The sequence below is a fragment of the Suricata suricatta genome, chromosome 17 (genome assembly GCF_006229205.1).
Source record: "Suricata suricatta isolate VVHF042 chromosome 17, meerkat_22Aug2017_6uvM2_HiC, whole genome shotgun sequence".
NCBI lineage: Eukaryota > Metazoa > Chordata > Mammalia > Carnivora > Herpestidae > Suricata > Suricata suricatta.
In genome coordinates this window covers 36,410,069-36,435,775 of record NC_043716.1, presented here as the reverse complement: position 1 = coordinate 36,435,775, position 25,707 = coordinate 36,410,069, and the positions used below count along the sequence as shown (strand labels likewise).

Below are 25,707 nucleotides of genomic sequence, written 5' to 3'. Positions count from 1 at the left end.
TTCCTGACCGCAGAGGGTGGCTTCTGCCCAGGCCCCCCCCCGCGTCGTGTATGACGCTCTGGGATTTGGCAAAAGCTCTCACTGGGTGAGTCCCAGGAGGGAGTCTGGTAGTGGAAACCAGACCCTTCTCCACGCCCCCAAGCAGCGCTTTTAAACACAGGTCTGCCCAGGTTCCCGGAGGGGCGCTGCATCTGGCTGACTCCCCCCTAGACCTGCGAGTGTCTGTTCCCTGCCCGGTGCTGCCCTGCTCTGCCGGGTAACACGATCCCCTTCTGGTCATCAGCATGCGTGGTGGCGGCGATGAAACAGGATAAGCGGGCCTTCGACTGGCTCTGCTTTGTGACCATTTACTTGTCAGCACACTGCATACTCTGTGCTGAGCCACCGGGGTTAAAGGCAGAGCTCACCTGTGGGAAAGGTCGGTGTGAGGATAAGAAGTCTAATAGCCAAGTAAATCATCCCAAATGGGCAACGTATTGAGAGGGAGAAATCCAGGGCGGGATGAGTAATGGGGGCATCAGGGAGGCGCCCTGAGCTAGCAATTGCTGACGTGAGGCCTGAAGGAAAAGGAGGACTCAGCTCCTGAATGGAGTGGGAAAGAGGTTTTGAGGCACAGGGCGTGCCAAGGCCCTGAGGCAGACAACCCTTGGTGATTTCAGGAACTGAAGCAGCCCAGTGGGGCTGAAGCACACGGCTACCACGTATCAGGAAGGATGTGTGTTTTCCTGTCACAGAGGGCTGAATGAGCATGCCTCTAGCATGTCATTGGAACCCTGGGTCCATCCAGCTCACCACTTCGCCATCCTTAGGTGGCTCTTGTCCTATAAGATGGCTGTTGAAGCTCCAGCCATCACATCTACATTCCAGACAGGAATAAGGAGAAGGGCAAAGGCAAGAGGGACAAGCAGTCAAGTGTGACCTGCACGGGAATCTTCACTTATTAGCTAGCCTATGTCACATGCTAACCCTTAACACATCCAGGGAATTAGTTTTTTTAGCTGGCAACATTGCTGCTTGCTATGTTCTGTTAACAAAGAAGAGGAGGGAGTAGACCTTGGATAGAAATGTCTATCCTAGAAATGCTGTAACACATTACCACAAGCTTTGTTCTGTTCCGTCACAGTTTAGGATGCTGGGAATCCAAAATCATAGTGTCAGAGAGGCCATGCTCCCTCTGCAGGCTGGAGGGGGGAATCCTGTCTTACCTCTTCCTAGCTTCTGGTGGCTCCTGGCTCTCCTCCGTGTCCCTTGGCTCGCCAGCTACATCACTCCAATCTCTGCCTCATCACCACATGGCCTTCTTCCCCATTTCCCTGTGTGTCTGGATCCAGATCTCTCTTTTACAAGGACACCCACCCTTGGATTTAGAGCCCACCCTAATCCAGTGTGACCTCATCTTTTTTTTTTTTAAGTTTTTAAATTTATTTTGAGAGAGAGAGAGCATGAGCAGAGGAGGGGCAGAGAGAGAGAGAGAGAGAGAGAGAGAGAATCCCAAGCAGACTCTGCACTGTCAGTGTGGAGCCCTCTGTGGGGCTCAAACCCACAAACTAGGAGATTATGACCGGAGCCGAAACCAAGAGTCAGACATTCAACCAACTGAGCCACTCAGACCCACCCCCCCCATTCTGATCTCATCTTAACTTCATTATGTTTACAAAGATTCTATTTCCAAATAAAGTCTTGTTCATAGGTACCAGGGGTTGGGACTTGAATACACCTTTTTTTGTGGGACGCAAGCCTGGAGGGCATGCGTGCAAAGGGACTAATGTGTCATCTAGACACTGCTCTGCTCTCTTGGGTCACTCATTTCTCCCTCACCCATAAAGACAGCCCAGGAATTAGGGAGATGGGTTTATTTCCAAAATTTTGACCCAGTGCCAGGCACAAGGCAAAAGGAAGGGGTCTGGGCTCCTGGCACGTGGCTGCCCACATGGCAAACGCGTCTCCAGCACCGAGGATGTAAGGAGATTCAGTCGTGGGTGTGGACAGCCTGGCCCATCCCTGTGTGTCAGTGGCTTATAGCTTGGGGTAGGGTGTGTGTGTGTGTGTGTGTGTGGAGGGAGCAGACCTTTAAACATGATGGGCTGAATGGTATCTAAACCTGAATTCCTTTCTTCCAGCAGGCAAAACTGTAGGCTAACTGACGCCCTTTAAGACCACTCTCTTGCCTGCACTAAGTCGGGGGAAATGCAGGCTGGAAGCATGCTGTGGCAGGTGGTCATAGCTGACCCTGAACTGGCTTCAGAGTCGGGGTCCTTCAGGCGGTCCAGCGTAGTGTTCTTCAGGTCCCCCTCCCATTTTGCTTTGAGGTGGAATAAAAACTGCTCACATGTGAGTCCCAGGAAGCAGGCAGGAGGCCCCCGGACTCGTCTTCTGGGCACATCTCTTGGCATAAGTTGGTGTGCTTAGAGCTTTGTTTCTTGGTAGGTGATTTTTGGTTGTTGTTGTTTTCTGTTTTTTGGTTGTTTGGTTTTGGGTTTTGGGTGGTTTTTTTGTTTTCTGTTGTTTTGGTCAGGATGGGAATCCTCATCAGAGATAGGTGGAGCTAGGAGACATGAAGATGCGGGAGGAAAAGTCGCGGCGTCTGATCTCCTGGGGAGTGGGTGTAAGAAACGGAAGCTGCTTTCCAAAGGGAGGCTGTGAGTTCTGGGCTCAGCGTGGTGGCTTCAGTGCCCGTGGGCAGAGCTAGGAACCAGCGCTTCCCCTCTGGGCACCCCCTGGGTCCCCAGGGTGGGTCACTGGCAGCAGTGGGGGGTGGCATCTTTGGCATGAGCACTTGCCCTTACCCTAGGGGTGGGGGCATCAGATTGTGCCCCTCGGTGGTCTTATGAGTAACACCAGAAATCCAACAAGGCTGGGTTCATATGACTCACAAATAGCACACCTGAGTCACCTCCTGAGAACTCCCGTGGGTGGCGGGGACTATTTGCAAAGGATGGATGCCCTCACTGGGTAAGTAGGGGGAGGGGATCAATGAGAAGGTGATGGTTTAAGCCGAGCGTTGGAGAAGTGGGAATCTGACAGGGGAAGAAGGCAAGGAAGGTCGTTCCAGGCATGAGGATCAGCATGTACAAAGGCGCGAGTGACCACTGGTGGCCTGACTGTCAGGGGAGTCTGATCTGGCGAGCAAGTGCACAAGGACGCACGAGGAATGAGAGAAGTCAAGAGCAGTGGTGCTAGAGAAGGCGGCGTTGCCTCCTGATGAGACCCCGCATGTCAGGGGAAGGTTTGGGTTTTGTCCGGAGGACAGTGGGAGCCCCAGATGGCTTGTGGGCAGCGTGATGTGGCCTTGCACGTGTTTTATATTTGTTTGACAGCCACGCTGAGGGGGCGTGGGGGGGTGGGGGGGCAGTCTGGAGGCTGGGGGGGAAGGAACCAGGCAGCGGCGGTGGGGATCGCCCCCTCCCCGCCGCACCATGTTGCTTCTGCTCGTCTTCCCCCAACCCTGCCCTGACCGCAGGTCCCCAGAGCATGTCACTTGTCAGAAGAGCAGAGTCTGCATCTTGGCGGGTGGAGAGAACAGGCATCCCTCGTCCCTGCTCATGCTGGGCCCAGGGGCAAGAGCTGGCTGGACAGCTGGCAGGTTGACAGGGAGAACGTGGTGTGCCTCGCTGTGCCGGCAGCCGCTGCCACTGGGCAGCCTGATTAATGACCTGCTGCGTCCGGGCCCCTCACGGGTCGCAGCCCCATCTCTGCGGCAGCAGCCAAGTAAACCAGCCTGTTCTGCCTCCTCCTCTCCCCTGGCTGACGCTTCCAGATGGGCCAGAACGCTATGACATGGCCTCCTCCCCTGGCCCTGCCACCCTTTCTGCTAACCATTTCCTGTCCTCTTAAAAGCCCTGGCCTTAAATGCTACTGCGCAGAAGAGGCTTTACAGAATGAACCCCTGGCCCACTGTGTTCTGGCTTGTTCTTTGTCTTCCCCGCCTCGGGTGCATAGCAGAGGATAAACATAGGTCTCAAAGGAACCATTGCTCCTTCGCTACCCTTTCTCTCTTGGCTTGAGGGTCTGTGTCTGTGTGTTCCATTTGCATAAGTCCCACCTCCTCCATCAGACTAGCAAGTCCCCACGATCAAGGGGCTGCCCCCATCTTTAGGCTGGTGGCTTCTAAGATCTAGTATTTTTTCTTTTCCCTTAAGCAGGGTAACCTCAGGGCAAGGACCGGGTCTCCCCTTCCATCTGGGGGCTCCCCAAATCCAAGAGCGCTGTTTGGGGCTGCCCTGCCTGTCTCTCCCTCGTGCCCCAGGCTGAGCTCTGCCTTGGGTGTGCTCTGTGGGGACTCGGGCCGCAGGGAAAGCCCCCCGGCCTGTCTGGGAATGGCAGGGCTGAGCGTGGGTACAGCAAGTGTGGGTTTGGCTGGAGCCAGAGCTGTTGGGGCACGGCTAGGGGCTTGGCACTGAGCTGTCGTCTGTGACCAAGGGGAGCCCAGGGCATCCAGGCCTACGCGAGACTTTGAGGCCACCGGGTGCAGTATCCGGGAGGGCTGTGACTTTGCATGCGTGGTGGGGGAGGAGCAGAGGATGGCTCCTGGCCACTTGCTTCTCATACCTCCTGTGGACTCTGTCTTGGGTGGTGACAGGAAGACAACCACAGCTACTATGTGTCCCGTTTGTATGGCCCCAGCGAGCCCCGCAGCCGAGAGCTGTGGGTGGACGTGGCCAAGGCCAACCAGAGCCAAGTGAAGGTCCACAGAATCCTCTCCAACACCCACCGGCAGGCTTCGGTGAGTATGCCTGTCCCTGGCAGTGCTGCCCGGGGCTGGGAGGCCGGGGGCCAACCCTCTATGCCTGCTCAGTGGGCATGGGTGTGACCTGAGGTCCGTGATCTGGGAGATGCTTTCCAGGGATCCATGGGGGTGGAGGGTGCTGGCCAGAGTTAAGGTGCCTACCTGTGGTCCTGGGGGCTTGCCCTGGACATGCCTGCCCCCCACCTTGTCCAGACAAGCATGGGGCAGTGTGGGCCCCCAGCGTCCTGGCCTACAGCATGGCCTGTGTTGACTCTCTCCCGTGCCCTGCAGAGAGTGGTCTTGTCCTTTGATTTTCCTTTCTACGGGCATCCTCTCCGGCAGATCACCATAGCAACTGGAGGTAAGGCTATGTCGGTGGGACTGGGGGAAGTTTGGAGATCTCAGCCAGAACACAAGGGACCTACCTGGGAAGGTTTATTGGAGACAAGGGTAGATAGATAGATGGGGGAGGGTACCGCGTTGGGCTCTCTTGGGACCTCACTCTCAGGAAGGAGAACAGTGTGTGTGTGTGTGTGTGTGTGTGTGTGTGTGTGTGTGTGTCCTTCTGGGCCAGCTCAGGCCAGCATGGGTAAACCCTGTGGTCCCCAGGCTTCTGAGTCTGTGAATGAGAGAGAGAAGGAGACCTCACTGGGAACGTGGTTCTTGGGATTAGGCTCCTTGTGGAGATGAGGAGCCATCTTTGATTCCTGTGCACTCTCCCAGGCGCAGGGAGAGGTGGGAGTTCTGTGCCCACCTGGAGGGGCAGGGAGAACCTTCCCTGGTTCTGGGGCCCTTTGGCTCCTTACACACCCTTACACAGGGGTCCAAGATTCTCGCCAGCTCCATCGGCATTGTCCCTTCCTGCACAAGGAAGCCACCCCTCTAGCCTTCTCTAGCGATTCCTCTGCATTTGTCTACACCTCAGGCTTCATCTTCATGGGGGACACGATCCACCGGATGCTTACGGCTACTCAGTATGTGGCGCCTCTGATGGCCAACTTCAACCCTGGCTACTCTGACAATTCGACAGTCGCTTACTTTGACAATGGTGAGACCAGATCTCAGAGTTTAAGTCGCCTGGTTCCAGGGCACTCTTGGTCGGCCCCTTTAGCAGAGCCCAGAGTCCAGAGAGGACAAGGGACTTGCCCACGGTCACACAGCAAGGCAGCCACCCCACCTCGCTGTGCTGAATTTCCTCATCAGTAAGAGGACGACATGATATCTGCGACCTAGCAGGATCTGATGAGATAACAAAAGAAAAGTGCTTGGCTCAGAGGTGACAAATATCAGAGAGTTTTATTGTTCCTTACTCTCACCAGACTGTCCCTCCAGCACCCAACCACCCTCCGAATCTGTGCCCCTCCCCCCCCTGCGCTACCTTCCTGTCCAGCCAGGTCTCTGCTTTCCTCTTCAGGGACGGTATTTATTGTTCAGTGGGACCATGTCTACCTCCAAGGCCGGGAAGACAGAGGCAGCTTCACTTTCCAGGCAGCTCTGCACCATGACGGCCGCATTGTGTTTGGCTACAAGGAGGTGAGTGAGCTTAGCTGCGGAGGTGACTGGGTCCTGGAGTCTTTTGTTCTGCAGATATCCATAGAGAACCCGCAGGATGCCAGGCATAGGCCTCAGTGCTGTGCAGACAGCAGGTGGTGAGACGGCCAGAGGCCCCGCCCTTGTAGAGCTACAAGTCTGGTTGGGGAGAGCGACAGCAATTGCAGGGACAAGTGTAGAATCACCACTGTGACAAGCGTTCCTAAGATGAGGTGCCTGGTGCCTTTCATGAGGCCCTTCCTCCCTCCCTCTCTCCCTCTTCATTCCTCCCTTCCTTCCTCCCTCCCTCTGTCCCTCCCTTCTTTCTTCCTTCCTTTCTTTCTTTCTTTCTTTCTTTCGTTCGTTCGTTCGTTCGTTCGTTCTTTCTTTCGTTCTTTCTTTCTTTCTTCTCCCTTCCCTCCTCCCCTTCTTATTTTCTTTTTATTTCCTTCCTTCCTTCCTTCCACCCTTCCTTCCTTCCTTTCTCTCTTTCTTCATTTCATGAGGCTTTTTCCCTCAGCAGAGGTCCGGAGAGGCTTCCCTGAGGAAAAGAGTTGAAATCTGCAGGATGTGTAGGAGTTAAGGAGTTGTTAAGTTAAGAGGAGAGAGAAAAGCACATTCAAAGGTCCTGTGGCAGGGCAGAGCATGGCTGGTACAAAGCATTGAGAGAAGACAGCAAGACTGGGGGTGGAGGAGAGTGGGGAGCAAGACAGGGCAGGAGGACCCTAAGATTTGCCCAGAGAAAGGTCACTCTGGCTTCAGCATGGAGAACAGGTTGTCAGTGGCTCAGAGACAAGGTTGGGAGATGGTTTTGGAGAGAGACGTGTTGCCAGCTTGGAGGAGGGTAGGGTAAGATGGAGAGTACTGGACAGATTTAAGAGCAGGTTAGCAGGCTAATTAATAGGATTCAGAGATGTTTGAGGTGGAAGAGGGCAGAGCTAAAAGAAAGGGTGACTCCCAGGTTTCTGGCCTGCATGGAGGATAGCAAATAAAAAGAAAATGTGCTGGAGATGGTTGGAGCAGACTTGCAATTTGGATGGGGGCCTGCTGGATTTGAACTGGGCTTGAGTCCTCCAAGGGGTGCCACGGAGCAGGCACATGGGTCTGGAGCTCAGAGGGGAGGTCTGGGCTGGCCCAAGGGTGTTTGGAGGCGTAGGTGGAGCCTCTTCTTCCCTGCTGCAGATCCCTATGTCTGTCCTGGAAATCAGCTCCTCCCAGCACCCTGTCAAAGCTGGCCTGTCAGACGCCTTCATGATTCTCAACCCGTCCCCGGATGTACCAGGTGAGTCCCCGGGGGTCCGGCGGAGCTCTCGGCGGGCTTGGACTGAGCTCCGACTGACCCAGCCTGAGTTGGCAGCGGTGGAGGTGGATGGATGGCCGATTGCTGAGTGGGCGCCCGACGAAAGATGGAGCATAATGAGTTCCAACTTCTCTTCGGAAAAGCAGAGGGACCGGTTTTTTCCCAATGAAATCTCCAGTGGGAGGCGCTGCTCTGGTTTTGGAGGGGAGCCGCTCAGCACCCTGTCCACGTAGAAAGTCTCCAGAGACACCAGCTTAGGGTTTTTGAGTCTTTCCAGAACTCAACCAGGATTGCGCCACCTTTGCGCTCCAAAGTGATAGGAGCATCACAGGGGGCTCAGGGGGAAGGAAGCCAGGCTCTGCCACGTGGTCAGCTCTCTGCACGTCAGGAAATCACATCTCTCTAGCCACAGTTGCCTCATCTGTAAAATGGGGGTATAGCTGGAACAGTGTTTTTTCCTTCCTGTCCTGTTCCAGTTCTGATATTTTTGGGGATCACAGCTCTTTCTCTCCTGCTTCTAAGCCCCTGCTCACCCCCATGAGGGTCTTGAACTCACACTACTGGGGGAGGCACTGTAGGCACACCATCCATTGCTTCTGGACCCTTGGCTCAGAGTCTTTTGAACCTGACCTCTTCTGCTGTGCCACATGTGCCAAAGTCCCTCTGTCTAACCTACAGGACCCCAAGTAGGAGCACACCCTTGTCTGCTCTCCTCTGTCCGTTCCTGTGGTTGATGGGACTGGGGAACACCCTGAATGCCACCCTAGCCACGCCAGGCTGGGTGAGAGGATGTGTTTGGGAGCCACCAAAGTACCCTCTTGTAGATGGGCACGGCACTACCTTTCTGGGAAGTCAGGGGAAGCATATTTACTTACGTCTGTTGGTTGAGTTCAATCAGTACTCGTGTTCTGAGTTCCTGCTATACACTAGACCACTGTGTTCTGGGTGCTATTGAGATACAGTGAAGAGGAAGACACGGAGGGGTTCATCATTTGAGCAGAGCCTCTCTCCTTAACAGAAATCTGAGGGAAGGGACCCCGGCTCATGTTAGAAGTCTTTACCCAGCACCTGCCATGTTCAAGGTTATGAGTAGAGTCATAGGGGCGTGGCTCTGGAGTTGCAAGCGTGGATTAGAGTCCTAACTCTCCACGAGCATCTGACCCCTGGCAAGTCACTAAACCTCTTAGAGTTTACTTCTCTGTCGGAAATTGGGGCTAGAAGTGGCTCGTGCTTCCTACAGTTACTGTGAAAATGAACACAGGGACGTCCGAAGAGAGTGGCCCGATGTCTGGCACATCGAACCTGTGAGTCTCGTATTAGATCTTCACCTCCCAGCCTTTGTCACACAGCTCAGTATTTTATAATCCAGCCAGACATCTGGTACAGTAGCAGACGGCGCAGAAAGAGGAACATGTGATGTCCTGACGCTGGTGTGTGATAGGTCAGATGCCATGACCACAGCGCTTGTGGGTGACTTTTGTAATGAGCAACAAAAAGTCACATGCTAGGGTGGCTGTTTGCACTTGCACATCACCTTGGAGATTTTTGCCATTAACATGAATTACCATTCTGTTCTTTATGAATGCTCTCCCTTATCGCAATCTAAAAAGTGATGTGGTTTTTCTTTTTTTTTCATGAAGAAATGGATCTGGTCAAAAATTCAAAAGATACAAAAGGGGGTATAGAAAAAAATTAGGTTTCTCTCCCATCCCTGACCCCTGGCCCCCAGTTTCCCTTCCTGGAGGCAACTAGGGCTACCAGGTTATCTCTAGGGCTACAAGCCTATAGGTAAGTATATGTTTGGGCATTTAACACAGAGGATGGCATATGATGCCACTTTTCTGCACTTGAACAAAGTATATCCTGCCCATCCTTCCATATCAGTCCACATCTTTTTCTTTTTAATGGCTACTTGATAGCCTATTGTATAGATGTACCTTAATGTAGCCAAGCCCCTGGACATAGGCTTTACAGTTTCCAATATTTTGCTACAATAAATAATGCTTCAGTGAATATTCTTGCAAATAGCTATTTTTATGCTCCTTTGTGAGTATTTCCGTAAGATAAAGTCCCACTCCTCCACCTGCCCTTCCTGACCTTCCCTGAACGCCCAGGGCACTAGCAAGCAGCTCGCCATGCCCCTGCCCCAGTGCTCCCGGCAGCATCTGCTCTAACAGGTTGGGTAGCACATGTACTGAGCTCCTTGCTAAATAGTTTCTGTATCACTCTGATTGTATTAGTTAGCTATTGCTGCGTAACAGATTATCCTGAAACGGCAGTGTTTGTGTTTGCTTAAAAAACAAACACACAAACATTTCCCCAGAGTTTCTGTGGATCGGGAAGCAAAGCACGGCTTAGCTGCATCCTCTGGTTCAAGGTCTTGCACAGGTTGCTCTGAAAGTGCTTGCCAGGTTACATAGCCCTCTCAACAACTGATTGAGGTGGGGGTCTGCTTCCGAGAGCTCTCACATGATTGTTAGCAGGGTTCACTTCCTTGAGGAGCCCCCACCCTTGGTTCCTGCCACGTGGACCTCCCCACAGGACAGCTCATAACATCACACCTGGCTCCCATCAGAGCAGGCAAACAAGAGAGCAGTAGAGAGTGAGTAGGACTGAGGCTAGTCGTTTTGTAACCTAATCTTAGAAGTGCCATCCCATCACTGTTGCCATATTCCACTGGTTAGAAGCAAGTCACTAAGTCCAGCCCACACACAGGACAGGATTCCACAGGCTGTCAATGCCAGGAGGCATGGCCACTGGGGGCCATGTTAGAGGCTGCCTGACTACACACTGATTATAATTCCATCCCAGGCTTCGAGATTTATAGTATTTAAAAAAAAATTTAAATGTTTTATTTATTTTTGAGAGAGAGAGAGAGAGAGAGAGAGAGAGAGAGATTGCATGAGCAGGGGAAGGGCAGAGAGGGAGGGCGATACAAAATCTGAAGACAGGCTCCAGGCTCTGAGCTAGCTGTCAGCACAGAGCCTGACGCGGGGCTCCAACCCACGAGCCGTGAGATCATGACCTGAGCCAAAGTTGACGCTTAACTGATGGAGCCACCAGATGTCCCAGTACCTTTTTTTCTTTTTAATTTTTAATGTTTTATTTATTTTTGAGAGAGATAGAGCATGAGAGAGGGAGGGTCAGAGAAAGGGAGACAGAATCCAGGCTCTGAGCCAGCACAGAGCCCAAGGTGGGGCTCAAACCCACAAACCATGAGATCATGGCCGCAGCTGAAGTTAGATGCTCAACGGACTGAGCCACCCCGGCACCCTTGACCTTAACAGCATTTTATGTGGTCATCCTCCCAACCCATAAGTGAGGTCTGTACTTTCTAAATGAGGACAGAAGCTCAGAGATGTGAAGTGACTTGCTTGTGGTCACATGGCTCTGAGAGAGACCTGAAACCCAGATCTTCTATTTTTCTTAAACCATGGAGTCAACCGCTGAGACTTTCTAAATCTAATCCAGCCCCATCCCAACTGGAGGGGTGAATCCTTTCCTCCTCAGTTCCCCAGAACGCCCATGCATCTCAGGCTGTTCTGCAGGAAGGGTGGGGCCAAGTGCCCGGGTCCCCCTGCCAGCCTGCATTACTGAACCCCAACTGCCTCATCGGTGCCCCCCTCACGGGGCGTTGTGGGCGGGAGAGTCTCAGGAAATGTGTGTTGGATCCAGCTGTTGTCTGAGGGTGAATTAGAGGAAGTCCGATCCCCCAGGGAGTGTCTGCATCTGAGGTTTCTCTGTGATTCTGGAATGAAAGGCTGTTTTAGAGCAAGCCAGGGAGATGTGGGGAGGCGGGAGGAAGGGCAGGGGACCCACCTGACACAACAGGAGGCTGGGCTCTGGTGTGGGAACTGCTGGATTTGGGGTGCCAGGCACTGTTTGCTGCACTGTGAGGTTCACCCGCCCGGGAAGGCCGGCCCCTGATCCCCCAAGACACTCCAAGCTTCTCACCCCCTTCCTCTGCCGTCCATTCCTTCTCATCACCACCAGGTCTGATCATATCATTCTGTAGCTCTTCATTGCCTGCAGCATGAAGTCAAAATCCTGAGGGTGGCATGCAAGGCCCCGTGCAGCTAGCACAGCCTACCTTGTAGGCTCATCTCCAGACCCTCCATCACCTACTGCTCTCTGTCAGGGCGTCACCAGTCTACATGCCCTGTTCCCCAAGCGTGTCAAGGGCTGTCCACATCTCTAGGACCCAGGTCCTTGTACACCATGGCCCCCCCATTTCAACTCTTTGGCCACTTGGCAAAATTCTCCTCATCCATTGGTCTGCTCCGTTCTCCATGCGGCAGAACTGCTTTCCTCAGGCACCTTCTCCCCAGCGCTTAGCCTGGTGCCTGAGGCAGGCCAGGCACTCGAAAAATGAGAAATTGCACAAGAACGAGTGTCACCAAAGGGAATAGTGCCACAGGGACCTTGTCGTCTGCTCTTTGGTGGCCCCAAGTGAGAACGGGGGCCTGATGCCATTGTGCTGGGGTGTGAGTACTTTGATTGCATCTCTTTTTGCCGGAGGTTTTTAGCCTGGGCTCCAGGCATGGACGAGAAGAGGAATATTGAGGTGTGGGTGGGCCATATTCACATGCATGCATTTTTCCGGGATAGCATCCATGGCCGTCATGGGGTTTTAAATGGGCCACCACCTCTGCTTTGGGGAGTGATGGATTTCATGAGACTGAGAGATCAGATTCCTCCGGGTCCGCTATTCCGCCCACAAGTAGAGAATTAGTTTGGCTTACGCTGAGCTGCAAATAACAGTAAATCCCAAATAACCATGGCTTACATGTGACACAGAGTCACGGACAGCTCTCTGGTCTGCAGTTCCCATTACCACCACGGATATTCCCGTTGTCCAAGCCCACTGTGGACACCACCACCAGAATGGACGGTATCCCTGTTCTTGAACCCTAGCTCCTGCCTGCCTGGGGTGCCCTGAGAAGTGGAGTTTGGTTTCCCCACTATTCTAGAACCCTCCAGCGACTGAACCTGGACTGGGGGACTGTCTCCTTCCCCAGGCTGCAAACACTTCCCTCCCACCCTTTCCTGAGGGTGGAGGGAATGCAGAGCAGTTTCACTCCTGGGATTGAAGGAAGGAGGCGCTGCAAAAGGCCAGGGTTTTCCTTACTCTTACTTGTATCAACTGCCACATGGGCTTTGCAGCAGAGAATCGGCAGAACATGCCTGATGCAAAGATCTATGTGCAATTAGCAGCAAGTTTTTCCGGAACCGCAATCTTGTATTCGTTATCTTGTAACCACCCATTCTGGAGGGCAGTTTGTGACCGGACTTGTCCGTTTGATCTCTTCAGACTGATCCAACCCTTCCCCACTGGCGTCTTGTTTTGAAACAACATTTCTTATTGGGGCGCCTGGGTGGCTCAGTCAGTTAAACATGGGAACTTTGGCTCAGGCCATGATCTCACGGTTTGTGAGTTCACACCCTGCACTGGGCTTTGTACTGACGGCTCAGAGCCTGGAGCCTGCTTCAGATTCTAGATCTCCCTTTCTCTCTGCCCCTCCCCCACTTGTGCTCTGTCTGTCTCATTCTCTCTCTCAAAAATAAAGTAAACATTAAAAAATTAAAGAAAAATTTCTTGTTTGGGCCGCTGGGCTTTCTATGTCTGGACCCTAGTTTTCCTGAATCTTCGATGAATGGAAACAGAGATAAAGCAGAATGTCTCAAACTGCCAGAAATGTGGCTTTGCAACGGCCTCCGTCTTGGTTCTGGAGGGATCTGTTGGTCACACAGATGGACGTCATTGTCCTTGGGCGAGCCCCAGATGTTGGCGAGCTAATCCAAAAGCAAATAACTCAGGCGGGGATATTAAGAGTCCTGTTTATAGAGAAATAAAAATATTCCCAAAGCCATACATTCAACTGAGTACAGGTTGGCAGTTGAAGTGAGCAAATATTTTTAATCAGAGATATATTTCCGCACACCAAGCCTCCTCCCCCTTCCTACCACACTCCTCTCCCCTGCCTTGGGGTAGGGCTATGTCAGGTTTTGCAGGGAGTCTGACCCTGTCTGTCTCCATCCTCACTTGAAGCACATCCTCAACTCTGTTCTCCAGCCCAGATGGTGGGGAAACCCATCCCTAGATTCTGGTGTGAGGTTTGCTGGGAACCTCGCCTTCCCTGGTGCGTCTGTCTCTATCCCTGAACTGGGCGCCTGTGTCCAAGCGGGGATGGAACCAACCCTGGTCCCGTCAGTCCCTCTCATTGTGCCTTCCTTCTGACCCTGGGGACAAGCTTCTCCCCTACATCCTTGCAGATGGAGAAATCCTGAAAGCCAGCTCTTTCTCTACTTGAAGCTCTAAGTTAGGAAGGGGCATGTCTGGCTTTCTGCAGCCCATCAGGGGCCACCCTTTTGGGAAAAGCCATACCCTGTGGTGGGCTGGGGAGGAAGGGCGTTCTTCCTTTGGGTTGTAGGATGAAGTTATAATAAGTTGCTGAGGTTTCTGTGGCTACCTATATCCATCCATTCATTCACAGTCATTTCTTGAGGTCCTGTTATGTGCAGGGCCCGGTGCTCGAGGCCAGACACAAATAATTAGCAGGCTCCGCCCTGGGGGAGCTCACGGCCTGGTGGAGCAGGTGGCCAGCAGGGTCGATATTGATGGAGCAGCATAACAGGTGACACCAGACATTGTGCAGGAGGCTGTGAAGCTCAGAAGAGGGGCCACCAACTGTGCCCAAGGTGGGTGGAGAAGGCTTCAGGGAGGGTATGTCCTCTGAGCTGAGCCTTGAAGGAGGAAGGAGATAAAGGAAGAAAGGTTTACATAGACTCTAGACACCATGGTCTCAGGCTCCTTGGAAGACCTGGAATTTCACTCCCCCCCATTACATTTAAGTGCTAAAAGGGATGATTTTTCGGAAGGAGAGATGGCCCCTGGGGGTGGTGGGTGGGATGGAGCTGGGGAAGGCTTCCTGGGTGGCCCCTGTCTAGATGTCCCACATCTCCTAGGCCCTGCAGCACATATCGGCCTTTGTACAGATCGAAAACTGGCGTCTCAGGGCGCCTGGGTGGCTCAGTCGGTTAAGCCTCCGACTTCGGCTCAGGTCAGATCTCACGTTCGTGGGTTCGAGCCCCGCGTCAGGCTCTGTGCTGACAGCTAGCTCAGAGCCTGGAGCCTGTTTCAGATTCTGTCTCCCTCTCTCTCTGACCCTCCCCCTCTCATGCTCTGTCTCTCCTATATCAAAAATAAATAAAGCATTAAAAAAAATTTTTTTTTAAAAAAAGAAAGAAAACTGGCGTCTCATCGGAGCAGATGAGTTACAGAAAGGTGACCTTCCTGATTCCAGTTTCTTCTTTCAGACCCTACTCCTGCTTGGCAATGGACCTTTCTTGTACGGAAAACAATCTGTGTGTGCGCGCGTGTGCACACGGTGCTCTGTGAACCTCACTCCCTTTGCTTTTGACGGAGGGATCTCTTCTCCCTAAGGCCTTGGTAACCCTGTAGACGTTGGGCAGTGACTGCCTGATATTTATGAGGATGACTTCTTGGCTGCTTCTCTCTCAGACTTAGGGTTGTTTAGAGAAAAGTAAGCACATAATTATTCCATCTTTGGGATGTTGGCTTCACTATTTATTTAAACAATTTAAAATTTTTATTTATTAATTTTTGAGAGAGAGAGAGAACAAGTGGGGGTGGGGCAGAGAGAAAGGGGGACAGAGGATCTGAAGCAGGCTCCACACAGCAGCTCCTCATGTGGGGCTCGAACCTACAAACTGTGAGATCATGACCTGAGCTGAAATCAAGAGTCAGACACAATTGACAGAACCACCCGGGAACCCTTAAAAATTATTTTAATGTTTATTTATTTTTGAGAGAGAGAGAGAGCAGAGGAAGGACACAGAGAAAGGGAGACACAGAATCCAAAGCAGGCTCCAGGCTCTGAGCTGTCAGCACAGAGCCCAATGCAGGGCTCAAACCCACAAACTGAGAGATCATGACCTGAAGCCAAAGTCAAATGCTTAACTGACTAAGCCGCTCAGACACCCCTTGATTATTATTCTTAAAGAAACACTGTAAATATTTCCCTCTGCTCTTTTAGAAACACAAATCCAGAAGTTCTCCCTACACCCCTGCCCTTATCCAAGGGAACATGTTCCAAGATCCCAAGTGGATGCCTGAAACCATGCACGGGGTAGTGCTGAAGCTTATTTACAGTATGTTTTTTCCTATACACACCTACCAATGATAAAGTTTAGCTTATAAATTAAGCATGGTAAGAGATTAACAACAACTAGTAACAAAATAGAGCAATTGTAACAATATAATGTAAATAAAAGTTATGTGAATGTGGTCTCTCTCTCTCAAAATTGTACTTATTGTACTGTACTCACCCTTCTTGTGAGGCTGTGAGGTGATAAAATGCTGTGTGATGAGGTGAAGTGAGGTGAATGACGTGGTTGACCACGGGTAACTGAAACCGTGAAAGGGAAACTATGGATAAGGAGAATTACTGTAAAGAAACCATGGGGGCGCCTGAGGGGCTCAGTCAGTCAAGCGCCCGACTTCAGCTCAGGTCACGATCTTGCAGTTCCTTGAGTTTGAGCCCCACGTCGGGCTCTGTGCTGCTGCCCCAGAGCCTAGAGCCTGCTTTGGATTCTGTGTCTCCCTCTCTCTCTGCCCTTTACCTATTAATGCTCTCTCTCTCTTTCTCTCTCTCTCTCTCTCTCTCAAAAATAAATAAATAAACATTAAAAAAGAAAAACAAAAGAAACCATGAACCACTGTGTGCTGGAGACCCTTGTGTAGAGTCACAAGAGCAGAGTAGCCACATCTTTTCCCAATTCTGTGTTTAATGACGCCAAATTGGTAGCTTGGAATCAGCACTGGGAGTATTTACACCACAGAAAGCAGCAAATGCCACAAGTCAGGACTCATTCATTTCAGAGAATGTTTCCAGGACATTCTGCAGTTGGGAATGTTTCAGGGGCTGAGGGGCCCATCATTAATCTGCTGCAGAGCAGTGTGGGGTCATAGAAAGCGTGTTTTAGCACCAGACCAGCCGGGGGTTAAGTAGGAGGCATTGATTCCAAGATTGGGATAAACAAATGTTAGAAACATAGATGAGATCTTCTTTTAGGCAGGAGCTGCTCCCCTCCTGATTCTTCACTCAGGAGGGGACAGGGGGATGGGACACGCAGCCATTGCACAGGATGCTGAGAGCTGAGATGCTCAGCTGAGAGAGAAACCTTGCCTATTCTGGGTTTCTAGGAACAAAAACCCAACCCAAACTAGCTTAAGTGGAAAAGGGGGTATGAAGTAGCCCAAAGAACCAAAGGAAGAATTGATAGCTAGGGAGACAGGGACCAGGGCAGGTCCTGGGACACCAGAGCCTGGAAAGCCACCAGTACTTCCTGCTTCATGGGGCCTGTGGCCATTCACGGACTCGGAGCGTGCATTTTCTCAGCTTCATTACTAGAAAGTAAAGGGTCTTTTGGTTACAGTTGAATAGTCTCAGGGAAGGTCTCTGATTGGCCAGCTTGCATCCGATGCCCAGCCCTGGACCAATCACTGTGTAGCCATGGGGGCAGGGTCTTGGAGAAAAATGGTTGCTTCAGAGCAGGCCACATGTAGGAATGGTCTAGGGGCCGTATCCCCAAAGGGGATGCTGTTTCTTAAAGGAAGAAGGGGTGCTGGGCAGGCCAAACACTATGCAATCCCTTCTTATAGGGAAACTCATTCACAAAGCTCAGTGACTACCGGGCTGCCTTTCAGAGCCTAAGGAAATCACCCCCAGGTCATGGTTTTTGGACGCATGAGGGGATGTGGTGGGAAACACCAAACAGCCATTTCATCTACAGTTCCTTTTTTGTCCTCCCAAGGGTGTTGTGGCAGGTGTTTCTGTCTTTCCACATCACAGATGAGAAACTGAGGCCCTGAGAAGGGGAGCAGAACTAGAATCAGAACTCAGGTCTCTTGACTCTGATGTCCTGTAGGGAGTTCCTTCCGGGACTGAGGCAGGACATAAGCCAAGCCCCAGGCCCCAAACCTCACTCTGGCTTCATTCCAGGAAGGGAGAGTTTCTCCAAGCTCAGCTGGTGCACCTGCAGGTGTTTGCAGAGTGCTCGCTGTGGGTCAGGTTCAGATCAGGAAAGTTGAGCTAGACCAGGAGAGAAGGGGTGGAAGAACATCATGGGTCAGGGAACAGCAGCTGTGAGGGCACAGAGCCATGCAGAAGCGTGGGAGCTCCTACGTCCTGACCTCAGCGCAGCTGGGCCTCTGCGCTGAGCAGTTTTTTTTTTAATGTTTTATTTATTATTTTTGAGAGAGAGAGAGAAGGAGAGAGCGAGCGTGAGCAGGGGAGGGTCAGAGAGAGGGAGACACAGAATCTGAAGACAGGCTCCAGGCTCTGAGCTGTCAGCACAGAGCCCAACACGGGGCTCGAATCCATAAACCACGAGATCATGACCTGAGCTGAAGCCGGATGCTCAACCGACTGAGCCCCCCAGGCGCCCCATGCACTGAGCAGTTAACCTGCTTACCGTACAGAGCTCTCCCCTCTCGGTCAATTCTTGTCTGCCTGTCTCCCTGCAGCCTCAGCATCCTTGTCCCAGGTTGATGAGTTTGTTCCTGCCCTCAGTGGCTGCGTACTGACTCCCTGTTCCACTCACTGCAATCTCTTGTCCCCCCGTCAGGCTCCAGGTACAACCTTGGAGCCCTCTGGCTGTGAGGCGCCTCCGATGACAGGCTCTGCCTCTGTTTCAGAATCTCGGCGAAGAACCATCTTCGAATACCACCGTGTGGAGCTGGACCCCAGCAAGGTCACCAGCACGTCCGCTGTGGAGTTCACCCCACTGCCAAGTGAGTAGGGGCCATTCCCACTCTTCTGCAAAGAGTGTTATAGTCAAACAATCTGGGCTCCATTCCCAGGCCCACCACTGACCCCTAGGTGGATATGGCCACCTATCATCTCGGGGCTGCCATTTCTTGTTTGTCACGTGGGCCTGGCGCTGCCACCCTCCCAGAGCTATGGTAAGAGTGAGCACCACAGTAGGGAGCGTTGAGGACATGAATGAGTGGCAGCTCTGACACTAACTGGTATATCCCAGGCCTGGGGTGTGGTTTGTACTTGATACATGACCGCTGTTGTTAGTAACACACAGTTAAACTCAGGAAAGGTGTGCCTCCCAGAACTTTTAGACTGAGGCCCCAGGAAAGGTAACCCAAGAACTGAATGGATCGGTCCTTAAATTTTTTGTTGCAGTTTCCTTAGAGGAGGAGTAATGTGGGAGTCCACGGGCAGGAGGCAATAAAGCAATTTCTCCTGCAGCCCTCCAAGGCCATGGCCAGGCCCTCTGCCCCCCGCACCCCACACACCCTGCACCCCACTCACCTACACTTGAAGGCACACTGTGGCTGAGGCCCCAGCTGCTGCTGACCCCAAAGGATTGAGGTTAGATGTTCTTTAGGACATGGTCAGGGCAGCTGCGGAGAGAGAGGGAGAGGAGGACAGCTCTGTTCATGCAGTTTTTTTAAGTGTATTTATTTATTTTGGGACACCTGGATGACTTAGTTAAGCCATCTGACTTTGGCTCAGGTCATGATCTCCCAGTTCGTGGGTTCGAGCTCTGAGTTGGGCGCTGTGCTGACAGCTCAGAGCCTGGAGCCTGCTTCAGATTCTGGGTCTCCCTCGTTCTCTGCCCCTCCCCTGCTTGTGCTCTGTCTCTCTCTTAAAAAATAGATAAGCTTTTTTTTTAAAGTTTATTTATTTTGAGAGAGACAGAGAGAGAGTGCGAGTGGGAAGGGAGCAGAGAGAGAGAGAGAATCTCAAGCAGGCTGCAGTTCGACACGGGGCTCAAACTCACAGTGATCATGACCTGAGCCGAAATCAAGAACCAGATGCCCAGGTGCCCCCTCTTCTTGCATTTTTATTTATTTTTTATTTTTTAAATGTTTATTTGGGCTCAGCAGGTGTCTTCCCCTGAAAAGAGGAAGGACATAGACACCACAGGGTCACAGGACTAGGACCATGTGCAGGTCACGGCGCCACCCTCACCCCCATTGCGCTCTTTCCTGGCAGACGTGGGGCCGAGAACAAGGGGCCCCTCAAGGATGCTGAGAGCAAACCTCAGCCCTAGCACTTGAGTAAACTGCACTTAGGAGCAAGGACATCCAAGGGCAGGAGAACTGCCTGGGTGGAAGTGAGCCGTCCTGGGAATATGTTTCTGGGACACTGTCTGTATATTTCAGCCACTTCTCACCCCTCCGGTGAATTTTGTGAGCATTTAATAGCACACAGGACATCTGAAATGCAGATGAGAATTAAAGGTCAGCGGATTTTACACGTATCTCACCTAAGTTCCCGGGGTTTTTTGACTGGAGCCTTTCAAGGGGCCTCTGGAATCACTGGGAATGAGCAGGCCATGGACTCCTGTGTGGGTGCCCATGTGGGTGCAGCTGCCAGGGGAGGGGGCAGCGCTACCGAGGCTGTGATTTGAGCCCCTGGAAGGCTGGTTACCTTGGTCCTGAGAAAACTCCACATCCCCTGGTAGAGCATGTCTCTCTTACCTTTGAGTGGAGAAGGACTTAGCCAAGATTCTTCCAGAGGCGTGGATGGGCTATCTCTAAGCCATAGTGCCCTGTGGTGGTTCCTCCTGGTCCCTTGTCTAGAAGAGACACTCGTGAAAAGGTGGCATGGACTGAGGGTGGGAAGGGGGGCAGGGAAACCCACAGTGGGATCTCAAGGCCAAGAGCTCAGGTTTTTGGCTCACACAGACCTCAGTTCAAACCCAGACCTGCCGCTCTTAGCTCCGTGACTCTCTCTAAGCCTCTCCATTCCCTCCTCTGTAAAATGGGGATAACAGAAGCATCAATACATCAAATTTCATAAACATTTGTAAACTGCCTACCACATGCTGGCTGCTATTCTAGGATCTCTGGATACACCAGGGAACAAAGGATCCAGAGAGCTCTCATCCTTTTGAAGGGACACAGTGCCACCTACAGCCAGTCCCTCCCATAGTGACTGAAGGTGACCACGCTGTGCCCACAGCAGCTTTTCTCTCACTCACCAAGTGCTGGTTCCCGGCCGCCATCTTGTTGGGGGTCCATGGAAAGCAAACTGGCTCCCTAATTAACGGACTACCGTAGAGTCAAATGTGTGTGATGTTTATTGAATGTGTGGTCCTTTTTCTGAGTTAGTTGTCACTTCTTGCTGCTGTGTTCTGTTCAGCTGCTCATCAGATGAGCCCTTTGATTATGCACAGTTATTCTGGGTCAGGGCCTGGCTCTCCTTGTCATAAAATACACGGGCTTTGTGGTGGCTGCTTGCTACTCAGAGGTCCTTCTGGTTCACTTCGGTGGGTGGCATTCGATTGCAAGAGAACAACTCTTAAAATCCAGTCCCCATACCTTCCCCCACCCCTCACCCTCCGGCCCTCTCTGCTCCTGTGCCTGGCTGGTGCCAGAGGGGTCCCTGCACCTCCAGCAGCCCTGCTCCCACTGTCTCCTCTGCTCTCCGCCTCTGCACTGCCCCAGGCCCGGCCCCGGCTGTCACTCCTCCTCAGTCCTGTCACCCTCGGCTTGTCCACTCCGCCCAGCCTGCTAGCATCCTCGCTGCTGTTGAGAACACGGCTGATATACACTCCTCCCAGGCCTCTGCGTGCAGGGGCTCTTCTGCTTGGACTTCTCCTCCTCCAGGAGAGCTGCCAGGCTTACTTCCTGCCTTCTCCCAGGCTCTGCCTAAACGACCTCTCCTCAGAGAGCCTTTTGCCAACCTCCTTGACTAGGATGCACCCCCACTGTCATTCTGCCTCTCTGACTGAGCCACTTTTTTCATAGCCCAGTGCTGGAAACCCTAGTGTACACTTCACTGTGTATTTGTTTTTTTTTTAATGCTTATTTATTTATTTATTTTAAATTTTTAATGTTTTTTTATTTATTTTTGAGAGGCAGAGAGAGACATCACGAGCAGGGGAGGGTCAGAGAGAGAGGGAGATACAGAATGCGAAGCAGGCTCCAGGCTCTGAGCTAGCTGTCAGCCCAGAGCTCCATGCAGGGCTCAAACCCATGAGCTGTGAGATCATGACCTGAGCCGAAGCCGGACGCTCAACCAACTGAGCCACCCAGGCGCCCCAATGCTTATTTATTTTTGAGAGAGAGAGAGAGATAGAGTGTGAGCAGGGGGAGTGTCAGAGAGAGACAAAGACATTGAACCCGAAGCAGGCTCTGATCTCTGCTTTGTCAGCACAGAGCCCGGTGCGGAGCTCGAACTCATGACCCGTGAGATCATGACCTGAGCCGAAGTCGGACACTTAACTACTGAGCCCCTCAGGTGTCCCCTTGTCTCTGCATGTGTTGGCCATCTCCTCCACTCGACTACAGGGTCCATGCAGGCATCTCCAGCTGCCAGGACAGCACCTGGCCCATGGTAGGCGCTCAGTAAATGTTGAAAGAATGAATGAATGCACGCATGAGTGGATGAGTACCTGGTAGGTCCATTGAGGGGAATGAATAAGACCAGAGTCAGTAACAAGCAGCAGTCACAGGGTCACCACGACAGACCCTCTCTGGGTATCACCTTATTTCATACTTGCTTCAGATCTGCCAAGCAGAGGGCACCAGCTCCCTCTTTTACAAATGAGAAACTGAGGCACAGCGAGGGTTAGGTAACTTCCCAAGTAAGATAGAAACCCCAGTGAGCAGAGAAATCTACACACACCCCTTGGGGAGGCTCACTTCCAAGAGGAGAGCGAGAAGAAAGGAATGGAATTAGGAATGCCTGGGTTGGGTGGCTCAGTGGGTTGAGTGTCCGACTTCGGCTCAGGTCATGATCTCGCTGTTTGTGAGTTTGAGCCCTGTGTTGGGCTAGGTGCTGACAGAGCAGAGCTTGCTTGGGATTCTCTCCCTCTCCCTCTCCCTCTCCCTCTCCGTCTGCTTCTCTCCAACTTGCACTCACTCTCTCTCTTTCTCAAAGTAAATAAATAAACTTAAAAAAAAAAAAAAGGAACTTTGTTTACCCCCACAAACTCAGGGTTCAGCCTTCCCTAGGAGGAGGTGAGTGAGGGCAGAGACCGGCCAGGAGAAGGTGCGGGCACCAATTCCCCCACACGAACCGAACGCCACGGAATGAGTGCTCCCAGCTAGCACTGGGCGGGGAGCAAGCCAGAACATCCTAAAAGCCCTTTTCTGTGATTAGAGACAACAAAACTGTTTTATAAACATTAAACTCACTGAGAGAAGAAATAATCGTCCTGTGACGTGGCAGGGGTGGTAGCTAATGCTCAGTGGCAATCATATTGCAACATAAAGGTATCAAATCTATATGTTACACGCCTTAAACATATACAATGTTATATGTCAAATATGTCTCAACTAAGAAAAAGAGTGCTTTTCAACCCCGTAAGTGTGGGCCACCACCCAGCAGTATAACTTCCCAGCCTAGTGAGACCCCTTTGTACGTGCTTAGGGGACCCTGTAATTTTCACAGACTTCATCACAATGATAATTATGTAGTTATTTTTGTTTGATTATCTGTTTAGTGTCTGCCTCCACATATGACTGTGAGGTCCAAAAAGACTTCCTGCAGAATCCCTAGTACCGGTTCAGGGCCTGACCCCCTGGGTGACAGAAAGAAGGAGGGAGGAGGAAAGGGAAGGAGGGAGAACGAGATGGAAGAATCAGGGCTGGACTCAAGTGAGGGTGGCACTAATGACCTCTAGGGTCCCTGCTACTTAGACTCCGTAGTTTGGTAAGGACCCAGTGTTTGGAAAAGTTGCGCCTTTTGGAGGTCCGTGGAGGGCCTGATGCTGAGGGCCCACCGCCTTCTCTCTTGCAGCCTGCCTGCAGCATCGGAACTGTGATGCCTGCGTGTCCTCGGAGCTGACCTTCAACTGCAGCTGGTGCCATGTCCTCCAGAGGTTTGTGCCAGGCTGACCCTCTGGGTCCCCAGGAGGACTGTGGAGGAGGGGCAGAGGGTGGCACGACCCCCCACCTCCCACCTCAGGCCTCAGTGCCAACATGAAAGTATCACTAGCCAGCCCACTGTGCCCCTTTGGACAAGAATGTCACACAAGTGAGTTTCTCTCTGAGGCCCGATCAAGGTGACTGTGCAGCAGGGTCCCTGTGGTGATGCTAGGTTTCTGGAAGATCATTCAGAGATTCCATCCCCAGCAGCCCCTCCTCTCACGCGGAAGGGCTGGTCCCTCCTAGCACTGGGCTGCTCAGAGAACAGTCCACAGCGGTGAGAATCCCACAATCAGCTAGGTCTCGTGTTGGACATGCAGACTCCTGGGACCTACCCCAGGCCACCCGCATCAGGGTCTCCAGGAGAGAGGCCCAGGAGCCAATGTGTTAACACGGTGCCTCATCTGCAAACAAGTGTGAGACCCGCCAGCTCCCAAGACCCACTGCAGTTGGAGGAGGGTCCCGTGACCACCCCCACCCCCCTGCCCCAAAACACCGCCTCTAGATCTTTTTTAGGCTGGAATAGGGTTTCTTGAAAATTAGGGGTATGGAAGGAGCAGGTATCTGTGGAAAGTTGGGGCAAGTTTCCAAAGCTGTGTTTGCTTGGTTTTGGAAACGGGGGAATTTTTGGATGAGATTCCGGCTGTGGGATAACAAGGGATAACTCTTAAATCCCACTTGTCTTCCACTCCTTGTTCTGAAATCATTTCCTTGAAGATTAGACTCAGAATCTGAGCCCTGTTCTCCTGTCCAAGATCAATAAATAGCAGGAAGGGGGCGGGGGGAAAAAACAAGTTCTTCGGGGACCAGGGCTCTCATGAGAGTGGGAAGCCCTATGAGGCAATCTGTAAAGTGGCAGATTACAGTGGCTCTGAGTTCCACGCAGCTGTCATGCATCTGTCACTGTTTCCTTTGCTCTTTTCAAATAGCCCAGTGCAGAAATAGGAGCTGCCGCCTTCACAGGCGGCCTGCCCAGCCCGGGACTCAGCCCGGATGTCCTTCCCGCCAGCTGTGCTCCTGTGCGCTCTCTCGGGGCCTCAGTTTGTTTTCCCAGTAAAATGGGCAGTGGTTATGGGGTAGTGGGGTCCAGGGGAAAGCGGGTGAGGAACATGCCATTATTTTAATTTCTCAAACACCAGAGAGCATTTTTGCAAAGTGTTCAGGGCCTCTGAAAGGCCTAGAGCCTCAGAGAGAATCCCCCGCAGGGTGGACCCCAGGTTGGATCTTCCCGGAGACCAGCTCTGCAGCACGATCAGTCTTGCAGACTCTCAAGTTTGAGAGCCACCATCTCGGCACGGAGAGATAATCCAGCCGACCTCGGATGAGCCCTGGAACCCTGGGGCTGGCTGCCGCCACATGACTCAGCACCCACCGAGAGCTGAGCCTAAGAACTTCAAAATGGGTCAGAGGAAAGCAAAACCCTCCCACTGAAACAGCCCCGTTGAACACATACACCCAGACCCAGAGACCTGACAGTTCCATGAGGGTCGGTCAGGTTAGGGGAGGGCAAGGCCTTGGGTATGGACCCTTCCTCAGTTGTGGTTCTGTCAGCTATAGGACAGAGAAGTTCCATCAGAGAGCAATCCAGGCTGACGTGGTGCTGAAATCCTGTCTCCAGATGCCCACGGGTCTGGGCTCACCCCAGCATGGGCCCCTCTTTGCCAGCTCTCTGGAGCCTCCGCGCCAGCTGAGAGCTGACTCAGGTCCCTACGGAGCCAGTGGGCAGGGCTGGTGCCGAGGGCCCGGCCACCACGGACTCTCCCACCAACAGCTGCCTGCAATCACCGCGTGGGTTCTCAGCTTCCCCTTCCTCGCCACCCACTCTGCCTCCTGCAGCCTCCCAGAGCTGCCCCTCCTTGCGCTGGGGCTGGATCTGATTTAGATAATTTCACTCACCATGGCCTGTGTCTTCCTTTCATCCCACATCGCCCCTCCCCCGCGCCAAGGGCCCCCTCTGGTTTCTAGAATGACTTTAACTGCAGAATTTGGCCCAGGGAATGAGGAGTCATAATCCTTACTTTACAGTGTCATTGTGAGGGTCCCATAAAATACTACAGGCGCAGCATATGGCTGGGGTGGCACTTGGCATTCAGGAGGTGCCCAATAGTGGCCATACCTCACGTCCTTCGTCTCTGGGTCTGGGTTGGTTGGCTTGGGGCTTAGAATGTGATGCTTCTAAACCTGTATCAAAGGTTCAGTTCTTAAAAGAATCAATTAGTTTGTTTTGAAAGA

General features: G+C 52.3%; 1 protein-coding gene across 1 annotated transcript in view; it reads left to right on the top strand.

Moving 5' to 3' along the window:
* The window catches only part of PLXDC1 (plexin domain containing 1), a 60,467-nt gene that overhangs the window by 20,949 nt on the left and 13,811 nt on the right, over nucleotides 1-25,707 (top strand). The window contains exons 3-9 of the mRNA XM_029927552.1: nucleotides 4,580-4,723; nucleotides 5,018-5,087; nucleotides 5,652-5,774; nucleotides 6,141-6,259; nucleotides 7,439-7,538; nucleotides 18,277-18,372; nucleotides 23,348-23,429. Of these exons, the coding sequence (XP_029783412.1) occupies nucleotides 4,580-4,723; nucleotides 5,018-5,087; nucleotides 5,652-5,774; nucleotides 6,141-6,259; nucleotides 7,439-7,538; nucleotides 18,277-18,372; nucleotides 23,348-23,429 (734 nt within the window). The remainder of the gene's footprint in view (nucleotides 1-4,579; nucleotides 4,724-5,017; nucleotides 5,088-5,651; nucleotides 5,775-6,140; nucleotides 6,260-7,438; nucleotides 7,539-18,276; nucleotides 18,373-23,347; nucleotides 23,430-25,707) is intronic.